This window comes from Miscanthus floridulus, chromosome 7, assembly GCF_019320115.1.
Source record: "Miscanthus floridulus cultivar M001 chromosome 7, ASM1932011v1, whole genome shotgun sequence".
In the NCBI taxonomy this organism is placed as follows: Eukaryota; Viridiplantae; Streptophyta; class Magnoliopsida; order Poales; family Poaceae; genus Miscanthus; species Miscanthus floridulus.
In genome coordinates, this window is record NC_089586.1 from 94,923,395 (window position 1) to 94,934,596 (window position 11,202).

Sequence of the window (11,202 nt, forward strand, 5' to 3'; positions counted from 1 at the left end):
AACGCGCGGCGAACGGCACTGCCGTACCCGAACTGCCACATGCCCACATCTGCCTTGGAACGGCCATTTCCGCACAGAAACGGCCTGCGACACTGCGCGGCTTCTCACAGGCCCAACGGGTGCGCAACTCATTTCTGCTTCGGCCCACAGCCGGAACAATGGGTCAGCCCAGATGCCCGGTCCCCGCCCCGCGAATCTCAGCCTTCTTCTCCCAAGCACGACGCGCACGCGCCAGACGCTTCCAGAGCATTCCACACCATTCGGTCTCACACGGTTCATCAACACAACAAAAGCCTCTCCCGGAGCACTCCCAACCGCAGCCTCACACCACACGGCCGAACCGACGAGCACCTCAACCCCACGCCACCGTCCAGCGCCGTAGCCAGCCCAGTGCTCCGCCGGCGATCCGGCCTCTCCAGAGTCCAGACGCGTCCCCCCCTGGGCGACCCCGACGCCGCCACATGTCGACGCAGTCCATTTCGCCGGCCTCCGCTGCCGCGCAGTTCACCTACCCCGCTGCTGCGGCGGCCGCGGTCTCGGCCCCGTCCTACTTCCCCGTGCCCTTCCACCTACAGAACGCGCAGTACGCCGCATGGCCAGCGGGGACCGCAGCCGCGCCGGCGGTGGCGTCGGTGCCTGCGTACAACGCCATCTACCCTATGCCCCAAATCCAGCAGGTATATTACGCGAGCTGCACCTTACGATTAGAGTTTCAAGCGCTATGTTTTTGGTAATTTATTTGGGTATACGGAAGTAAAGGTGATTGTGGATTTAGTGATGGCCGATGGGGACAATCTAGCTAAGACGCGTTCTGTCTCCGCGGGTTGGGGAGAAGAAAGCACTCTCTGCACTTTTGTGTTTTCTTGATGTGGCCATTCTATTAATACTCCTATCTTCTATCTTGTCTGGTTGGTTAGACACCTAGGACATAATAAAAATCATTTGATTAGTGATGGTTATGCCACTATATATGTAGGACTTTAGGTATATTATTATTATCCTACCTTTGATAGCTAATGATTCTGACAAAGATGTATCCTAGTTCAGACATCCCTCTAGTTCATTGTAACTTTCAGACGAAACTATTTATTGCCTTGCAAGATCTAGTTGCAAAATGTTCGATGGAAACTAAACAATTGATTTCGAGATGCAATTCTTAACAATGCATTCCCTGTGTTATGTAGTAGCTCTTAGGCCATGAGGTCTTTATAAAACTATGTGTGCAAGATAACTTAGGTATGCAAAACAACCAATCTGTGTCTTAGTGCTGATTCTTTTTCAAGAACCATTCACATCACATCCGAATGAAATGAGAGTTGTGGTTTTGGTTTCACATACTGTCTTCGCTCCAAGAGAAATAGCTATTGTCATGTGATATCTTTTCCCTGTTGACACTTGACAAGTTAAAAGTGCAAGCTTTGGTTCAGTAGAAGTGCGTTATACCATTGCTTCATAAGATCATTGTATCCTTTTTATTCCTTTGTTTATGTTTATGCTGTAAGTCTATTTGAAATATGGTTTATGCTGAAAATTTTTAGTGATTTGCCTTTTTTTTTTGTCTTCCAGGCCCAACAGTTGTTCCAAAAGGACTCGAACATAATTACTCCTGAAGCTCTAGCTACTGTTAAGGCTGCTATTGCAAATAGTGTGAAAGATAAGAAGGTTGGAGCAACAAAAAAGGCAGTGCCTCGAAAGGCAGCTGGGCAAAATTGGGAGGACCCTACCTTGGCTGATTGGCCTGAAAGTATGATATCTAATTCTCAATTGTCTTTTTTCACAATGTTTCTCAAATGCTCCAATTCTGTGGTTATGGAATCCATAATTTGGCAATGTGGTGTTTTTAGCTCTTATTGTCCATTATCTTGCAGACAACAACCATGAGAAAATGTCAGCCTTACAGGCAAGGTCTAATGCTCTATCTATTATGCTTTGATCTGAAACAAATTGCTCTTTTTTCCTTTCTCTAAAGGTGCTCAAGGATGTGATGTGTAGCCCAACAGATTGCCACACGGGATTTAGGTGGGCTTGCGATGATTACTAAACATTTTCAAATTACCTAATTCCTATGTTTACCTGATCTGTCACATGTAATTCAATATTTTTTCATGTGCCTTTATTAATCTTAGACATGCTTATGCTGTTATATGAAATACCATATTCTTCTAGTGATGTTTGATACGAACATATATGTAGGGTTTCAGTGTCTTCATGCATTAACAAGCACACCCCCCTACTGCTATGTTCCCTTGATTACTTAGTTCACCATATTGGCCAGTAAAGAGTCATGTAAGACTGGTGGCATGCTTGTTCTGTTAATTGTTGGTTTGTTGGCTGTAGGAACTTTGTCTTGGCTGCTTTCTTCATTGCTCCTTCCCTCTTCCTATGGTTGATTTAAGTTTGAATGATGTCCATCCACCTAACAATATTTATGTATGTCCACAATTTCTAAGATGTGCCATAGATGTCTTTTTCATATGAAAAAAGTCAGCATTGTTAAATTTGCGCCATTTCGGTCAATGCAGCTCTTTAAGTATTTAATAGTTAAATATTCTATAATTGTTTTGCTAGCAATCACCTGCCCAGTGGCCACAACTTCAAGTTTTGAGTGTGCATTGATGATGTGATTCTACCTTGTAGTCTTCCTGATGACAATTCAGTTAATTTCTTTAGGGATACTTCAAGTACTCTCATTGACAATTGCTTGATCTCTCATCTACAGATGATTTTCGTTTGTTCTGTGGTGATCTTGGAAATGAAGTGAATGATGATGTTCTTGCAAAGGCATTCTCAAAATATACATCCTTCAATATGGCCAGGGTGAGTTTGACCTTTTCCACTACATTGTTCTTATTTTCTACTCTTCCTAACAGGTTTAATCTTCTATTTTTTATTAAGCGAATGTTGATCACTTCTGTACCAGGTTATACGGGACAAGTGGACTGGTAAAACTAAAGGATATGGTTTTGTTAGTTTTGCTAATGCATCTGATCTTATTTCAGCCTTGAAGGAGATGAATGGTATGAATACTCGCTCCTTTGATGCATCCTTTGGCTACCAGAGGTACTGCAACTTACAGAACTAAGAATCATGCAGGTAAATATGTCGGAAACCGGCCAGTCAAATTACGGAAGAGCACATGGAAGAACAGGATAGACTTTGAAGCTTTGGAGAAGGGAAAAGTTAGTTCTCATAGTCATACCATGTGTTCCTTTTATATATGAGTGCTCAGGTTGCTCATGTGCATTTTGCTAATTTTCTGCAGACTGAACCACAGAAGAAAATCAAACTGCAGAAAAGAAGTGTTCTTCACAAGTGAAACTGAAAAATTCTGCTTGTTCATCGTCTATCAGCATCACATTTGGGAAATTTGTCTGAAGCTTTAACAGTTTTACTTAACATCAGATGTACGACCAATAGTCACAAAGTTCCCGGGGACACTGTGTACAATCACAGACGATGCTATGTTGGTGATTAAGCGGGTGTAGCCGAATAGTTGGATCCAATAACTTGCACCTATAGTGCAACGGTCCAATCTTATTACGGGACTTGTAAATACTCCAGTGACCAGTGCTATTGTGGTGAATTATTCTGTGATCTTTGTTCAGAAATTCATGTATTACCTTCAATGGGTGTTGGCCTGTTTGAATCCTAGTGCTAATCCTAGCTAAGTGACCAGTGCTCATATTCTGTGATTTTGTTCAGAAATTATGTATATATACCCCTCTGTGGTTGTTCCAGAATCCAGTAGTGCTACTAATAGCAAATTGTTACTGGCTATTAGTTAGCTAGTAATTAACAGCGACTATTTGGATGAACATATCATTAGGTGGTTGGAAATTGGAATCGATTAGTGCATGTTAATTGTAAGCGGACTCTAGCTAATAGTCAGCAGTTCCCCATGCTAAATTTAGTCACTAAATATATATTGGACCAATTAATCCAAATAGACACTCACTGTTTGTTTTGATTACTCCCTCTATCCTAAAATAGAAAATAGAAGTTGTTTTCGCTTCCCGAAAAGTTAAATTTTTTAAACTTCGACCAATTATATAAGAGTATTAATATTTATAATATATAATTAGTATCTTTAGATAGATCGTTGAATATACTTTCGTAATAAACTTATTTATAGATATAAATGTTGTACGCATTTTTTACAAACCTAGTCAAAGCTAAGAAAATTTGACCTGAACATATCCCATAACGATTTCTATTGTGGGACAGAGGAAGTATGTTATCTAAATTGTTATTGTTGACTCAATTTCTCTCTTTAGTTCTCTTGTGGTACAAATATCCTTGTCTGTCTTTGATTTCTTTTTCTTTTTTTGAGAATCGTCTGTCTTTGATTTCTGGGCGCTCTCGTTCAACTGTGTTGAAAGTGGGCAGCCGGCTGCGCTACTAGTCTATAATAATAAATGGGTAGCCTACGAGTGAGTGACACGATGATCCTGCGGCAACAGAAAACCAAACTGTGATAAGTTCCGGCTGCATACTGGGTACCATAACTGAATCACAGCACAAGAGTTTCACATCATCATATGTAGATTTTCTGTAATAAGGGACTGAGTTTGGAAACTAAATTTGTTGAGTACTGTCAATTCTGTGTGTAAGTAGCCATGGTCAAGTAGTCAACCATGCTGACAAATTATTAACATCACGTATAGTTTTTCAAGGGGAAGATGGCTACGGAAAAGAGTTATATCCTCGGCAGCGCTTGAGTTTCATAAGACATGCTTATTTTGTTGTCATCAGCATGGATATTGCTCTATGAAGCCTTCATATAATCAAGACCGACGCTCGCCTGCGAGAATAGCAGCACCGAAGCTATTTCACAAGAGACCAAAGTAGCAAAAACAATTGAATCTTAAATTGGGAGAGACCATACCAGAAAGTTGTGATTTTCTTTGAGGAAAGGAGAGAAGGTTGTGCAAAATTTCTCAATATCTGCATTGATGTCACCAGTTCCACTAATGACCTCCATAAATTTATCTCTATTAGGAGCAAGCTTCATGGCCACCTGTGATCACTCATATAAGTAAATCAACAAACTGAAAGCACAAATAAAAGAGATATACTGACTAAAAGTATGCAAACTATCTTAAAAGATGAGCACGTTGACCTATTTCCACACAGGAATGAAGCAACAGTTATTAAAAGATCAGGATTTCATTAGACATTTGCATTGGGAAAGCTCAAATTAAGTAAATGGCTATCTGTTGTTTGTCGTCTGTAGCTGGAAACTGTCAGAACATCTGTTTAAACTTTTTAATTCCTCTTCTAGTCTTATTTGCTTTTTTCTTCACAAGACTTTTGGTTTCCACCAATCTTAAATAGAAAGGATGCTGCTCGCCTGCATCCCCGATGCCTTGCTATTCAGGTTGGCAGTCTATGTGAAAACTATACTTCGCATTTCCACAATTCACATGTTGAATATATTTTCTTAAACAAGAATGCTGAAGACAGATTGCCTTATGTGGATAGAATTCCAACACTTGTATAGATCATTATAGAGTGAAAGATTCTACCGTAAAACTTGAACTGGCAAGCCAGCCATGAAATTTCTTCAGAGTCTTGGTGTATGAATCAGTGCAAGCTTGACTCATGGTCCAGTCTGGATGCTCAAGCAGGTTACGAAACAATTCAACAAGGAAATCCATGGCCCTGACATGCGAAATTTTGAGTAAACAAAAGTCACATCCTTGCTGATCAAGTTGCAATGAGAAGTGACAAAACAAAAAGAAACAGTTCAAAAAAACAAAACAAAAAGAAACTAAGTACCTCGTGAGCCACAGAAGCCCATTTGTGCAGCTTGAGGAACCTTTTGCGGTCTTGTTTTGAACTTCTTCCTGAACCATGCTGTACAAGTGTTCATACTTTGATGGTTCTGAAGAATACTTGTTTTCCAGCCTCTGACAGAAGAGGATCAAGTCAAGTGAAATTAAAAAAAAATTAACTTGGAACTCCGAGGGCTCCAGAAGTGACAAAGAACTAAGCAAGAGGCAGATCAGTCTAAAGTAGCTATCGATATGAATTATCACCCATGTTTTAAAGGCGGCTAGGCGTCCAGGCGAGTGCTTGGTACGCCTGGACGCCTAGGCGGCGCCTAGGCGACAAGGCGCCACTGTTTCCCAAGGCAAGCTGGGTACGCCTGGACGCCTGGGCGTCGCCTAGGCGGCGCCTTTAAAACCATGATTATCACAATATAGATAACTGAAAGACAACATTAACACCACTGCCATCTATTTACCAGCATAAAAATGGAAGATAACCTTTGAATGATACTAGTATAATAGAAATTATACAGAAAGATTTGCTTACTGTGATATTGCCACCGATATCACTCTTTACAATTGCCATAGCAGCTCCAAATTTATCTGGTTCATAAAAGCAGGGGCTAAAGGGACAATTATTGAAAAATTGTTTATTGTTTAAGCAACACAAGTGTAGCTCAACATAAAGGAACACAGAACCACAGTTTTAAGATTCAATGATTTGCTCTTCCACGGTTTAAAACAACACCGAAGCTTGATTTAAGGATCAACACAAGTATCGCACAGATGTGTGCACAAATCATGGTGATTACACAGAGAATGTCAAAAAAACTTGTGCGTCTCCAATGTGGCATAACCATCAATGATAATTTGTCTTAGCTATAAGAAAACTTGTTTAGACAATCAATCTATCATGTGTCTTGTGAGAATAACTCAAGCCCGTCCATTGCTCCTGCACCACCACTGAACTTCTGAACTAAGCATGGTACCAAATCTGATTAAGAAATGCAGCCACTGCTACTTAAATTTCAAAACATCTGTGCAGCTGACAGCAAAGCAAATGAGTTACCGAGGACAGGCAAGATTTGCTTGCAGACATCAAGGAAGGGCTTGGTGAGAATGACTCCATTCTCTGCCTTGACATGCTTCATCCCTTCCAAAGAGGGGGTGAACACCGTCTCTGCCATCTCTGAACCTGCAAGAAAGTATATCAACCCATCATCACAGCAAAGAGAACATGCTCGCTGAGAGGAAGGAACTGGCAACATGCCAACATCCCACACATGAATGCATGATGCACGTCTAAATCTCAATCACCCAGATGGTCTGCCCCAAAACGCACCAGATTCACAGTAAACATACAACTTCTGATCTCCTCATTGAATGTAACCACGAAATCCGTGGATCAGATCTCCACCGACTACACACAGAACCAGCGTGCCCGGATTCTGAACTCCACTAAGCCCACAAGATATGCACGCGCTAAGCTCGCGTCATGATCTGAAATCATACATACAGTCAAGAGTGATTGCAAACTAACCGTTCACGGATCTCGCAATGGAATTCCCCTTCTTACAACACGACTTCCCCTGTCGGCGAGGAGACTGCAGGAGGGAGGACTGATTCGGAGGACACGAATATATCCCCTGCTTCCACTGGCGGCGAGAGAACGAATACCAACACCATACTGATTTTTTTTTACGACGGAATCTCTGTGCTCCCGATCATACGGAATCTCTCTATGCCCCGACGAGTGTGGTTCTCAAACCGAGGCGAAGACAAAAGCCAACACATATAGCAGGGCGGGCCTAATTTGTATGGGCCTAGAAATGGCATCTTCAGAATACTGTCCAAATTCTACCCTTCATAGTTCTATTTAGCTATCCATTCCATAAAATTCCTTCTTTATATCCCAGCAGTCTCTGACCGACTAGCCAAATTCCATTCTCCATATTCTATCTCATTGATATTCATACATTTATATATTTCTCATCGATTTTTTATAATTAAATTGATACCTTAAAGTTCAAATGATTTTAAAAGAAAGTCAACTTTGAGAATTTTTAATTTAAATGTTGCAAGAGATTTTAAGTTAAATCTAGTTAAAATGGCTTATCTGTTATTTACTCTACTAACAATAAATAGACACCATTTTAGGAGCTTATCGTAATCACCTTTTGAATTTACGAAAAGGAATGAATTTTTGGCACAAGATAAGGTAAGGCAACAGTAGCTGTGTTGTCGGCCTCGGGTAGAGGAGGATGGCGAGGCGTTACCGCATGCCACATTTGTGAGTGGAAAAGATAGTATGGCAGGCGGTACAGGGATAGCGAGACGTTTGACGATGCTACTAGAGCGTATTTTTTTCCGATGTTTGTTGAGATGTTATATTGCATAATAAGCAAATTTTGATAGAAAAAAAGTCTACATACTCCTCTAACTATTTAGGGTGAACTACTTCATCCCCAAACTATAAAATCGAATTTTCTACTCCCTGAACTTTTCAAAACCGGTCAAATAACTCTCCAAGCGGTTTTGGACGGTGGTTTTGCTACAGTGACGGTAGTTTTGTCTTTTTCTTTTTTATTTATTTCCGTTGAATATTTGAAAAATCATAGTAAATCACAGAAAAATCATAAAATAGAAAATCTAATTTTGTTGGACTCCACATGAGTAGATTTACACAGTCAACAATATTTTGATTTTATTAAAATTATTTTTCTCCGAATGTTACTAGTTTGTTTTGATCGAGATGTGTTTTTCAATGTTGCAACAAGCGATTTAGTTTGTTTCAAACATTTCCAACCATGTTGCAACAATGGTCCGCTTAATGTTTTACTAGATAATTTAAAATGTTACAAGAATCATTCTTAATGGGCTCACCTAGAAACCAGCTCTCGGCAAAGACAAATATTTCTTTGCTGAAAAGTCAGGCTAAAAAGTATTACTGATTTAATCCTTCCATGCTGTTTAATCCTTGGTGCCCAAAGTCTTCATAGGCTTTCCTTCCATGCTGTTTAATCCTTGGTGCCTATCTCTTCATAGGCGTTCCTTCCATGCTGTTACATGTTCTTTGTTTGCCAAAACAATCCCCTTTCTTGGAAACGTAGTTTATCTGTGTTCCTTTCTCTCGTTGAAAATCCTGCCTGATACCATGGTCCAAGTTGGATCTCCTTTATGGTTCCATCATAGATAATTTGATTGTTTTGACGTTCTAAAGGTGTCCAATTTGGTAGTTCCTGCGTTGAAATTTCCACTATTAGCTTTGAAACTGAACATGGATAATTTTCTCTAGATACATATTTTTATTTTATTTTTGTCCATGTATATTCTCAGTGTGAGCCCAGATGTTCATTTTATTATAATTTTTTGTGCCATCTATATATCTTATACTGCAATTGCATGTAAGTAAAAATGGGCAAAAGTTCTGTGCAATGACATGTAAGGAAATAAGGCAAAAATTTACCGTGACTATAGAGTGGCAAAATCTTCATTTCACTGTGAACATAACAGCAACTTGATTGTCACGCGATGGGAGACGGGGATGGCAATGAGGGAATCGAAATGAACAATTCAAATGGCTTTGAGGGAAGCCATGAAATTTCCACTGGCATTGAGGGAATTTACTCAAGAGTAAATTAAATCCATCCAATTTTGATTGTTGACTGTTAGTTTTTATAATAATTGATTATAGTTGCATTGCATTCCGTAGGAGGCAAGGATAGGATGGTGGAGTTGTTTAGTGAGAAAGATGTGCCGAAGAATAGTTCTGAAACTAAAGAGAGCTGGGTTGAGCAAAAAAGACCACAGATTGAGCTTAATATGGTTGGCCTTTTGGTTAACAAATCTTCTTTATTTGTTATTTTTGTACCCACAAAGTTGTTTTAGATGTTGCTTGAGCATTTTGAATTGATATTGTTTTTTTGTGATCCTTGTTACATCGGTTATATCATTTGGTTTACTGTTAGCAAGATTTGCCTCCAATTATTTAGCGCCCGCCCCCCCCCCCCCCCCCCCCCCCCCCCCCCCCCCCATCCATTTCTGGGTCCGCCACTGGTGGAAATCCACCTGGAGTTGAACCGATGCCTTCTCTCCTTGGTGAAGAAGCCCTAGCTTTATTTAGATGGTTTGATTGCTGAGAGTTAATTTGTGCTGGTCCTTCCTTTCTTTGCTGTGAATGAGCTATCAAATAAAATGTAATGTTGTAGCAGTTTTTTTTTTTTTTACAAACAAAGAAATTGTTAATAATCAACTGAAACCCAATGCCTCAATTTACTGGATGTACTTTTTCCATGCCTGATAATATGCGACTGATTCTGAGTGTGGTGCCTTTGATACTTGACTACGAAATTTTCTTCTTTGTTGGAAAATTGGAGTGAATAAGTGTGCGTTTTTTTAGCAGTGGAGAATTGATGCTGGAGAAATGCAAGTTTGAGGACAGAAGACCTCTTCAGGACTAGCACAGTTCTTGACATCTACACGGCTCAGTGTTTCTTCTGGGGATAAAGCACAGCAATTCATTATGAAGAGCAGCGATGGAAACCGAATCAGGTTACAACCAGGGTGGAGAAAAGTTGCCTATGGGGGAAGGCAGTCAGGATATGATGATAACTACACCGATGAGTCCTTCCTCGAGGAGAAGGTTATGAATGCCAATGTCGTCAAGAGGGACCTTCTGAAAGTGATGATCGACTCTGTCTCCATATCACAGTATCTCTGCATCGTCGCTCTTGTGGTTTCTACATGGATCCTAACGCTGAACTTGGATATTGATGAATCTACTCTTCTCAAACTAGATGTTGGTCTTCTCCTTGTTGGGTTCTCGGTCCTCTTGCTCACAACTTGTCCATTCTCACTGAAGCTTCTGACAAAGTATGTCCTCAATATATCATTCTTCATAAGTGGTCTTTATGTTCTTGCGCCAATTTATCATACCCTCACCAGGTCCATCAGTTCAGATTCAATATGGGCCCTTGTTGTATCTCTTCTGCTGGTTCATCTTTTCTTGCATGATTATTCTGGTTCAACGATAAGGCCACCAGGCGCATTGAACAATCCAAAGTTAACTAGCAACATCTCCTTGAATGCATCGATAGTAGCCTCTGTCCTTGTGGCTTCGCGGCTTCCATCAAGGCTGCATGTTTTTGCAATCATGTTGTTCTCCTTGCAAGTCTTCCTCTTCGCACCCCTCATTACTTTCTGTGTGAAGAAATACCACTTTAGGCTTCATCTGCTATTCTCCTTTGCGCTGATGGTTGTGGCTCTTAGTGTCACATATCAATTGCATCGAATGTTCTTCACTGTGCTATTGGCACTTCTTGTTTTTGTCTCAATCGTTTGCCCTTACTGGCTTATAAGGATTCAGGAATACAAGTTTGAGATCAATGGCCCCTGGGATGAAGCAAAACTCTGCTTTGATATAACTGAATAG

The 11,202-nt window shown here is 40.4% G+C and overlaps 3 protein-coding genes across 3 annotated transcripts; 2 read left to right on the forward strand and 1 right to left on the reverse strand.

Moving 5' to 3' along the window:
• Positions 1-250: 250 nt before the first annotated feature.
• On the forward strand, positions 251-3,687 carry LOC136463865 (uncharacterized). Its single transcript, XM_066462839.1, has 6 exons — positions 251-677; positions 1,567-1,744; positions 2,720-2,817; positions 2,921-3,017; positions 3,094-3,179; positions 3,263-3,687. The coding sequence occupies exons 1-6, from the start codon at positions 462-464 to the stop codon at positions 3,314-3,316; spliced, it is 729 nt and encodes a 242-aa protein (XP_066318936.1). The 5' UTR covers positions 251-461; the 3' UTR covers positions 3,317-3,687.
• Positions 3,688-4,625: 938 nt separating this feature from the next.
• On the reverse strand, positions 4,626-7,535 carry LOC136463866 (glycolipid transfer protein 1-like). Its single transcript, XM_066462840.1, has 7 exons — positions 7,312-7,535; positions 6,841-6,966; positions 6,319-6,374; positions 5,779-5,909; positions 5,526-5,661; positions 4,886-5,017; positions 4,626-4,801 (listed from the first exon to the last, which is right to left on the reverse strand). Exons 2-7 carry the CDS (start codon positions 6,956-6,958, stop codon positions 4,766-4,768), a joined length of 609 nt encoding a protein of 202 aa, XP_066318937.1. The 5' UTR covers positions 6,959-6,966; positions 7,312-7,535; the 3' UTR covers positions 4,626-4,765.
• A 2,674-nt stretch (positions 7,536-10,209) lies between these two features.
• On the forward strand, positions 10,210-11,202 carry LOC136463867 (phosphatidylinositol N-acetylglucosaminyltransferase subunit C-like). Its single transcript, XM_066462841.1, has one exon. The coding sequence runs from the start codon at positions 10,294-10,296 to the stop codon at positions 11,200-11,202; it is 909 nt and encodes a 302-aa protein (XP_066318938.1). The 5' UTR covers positions 10,210-10,293.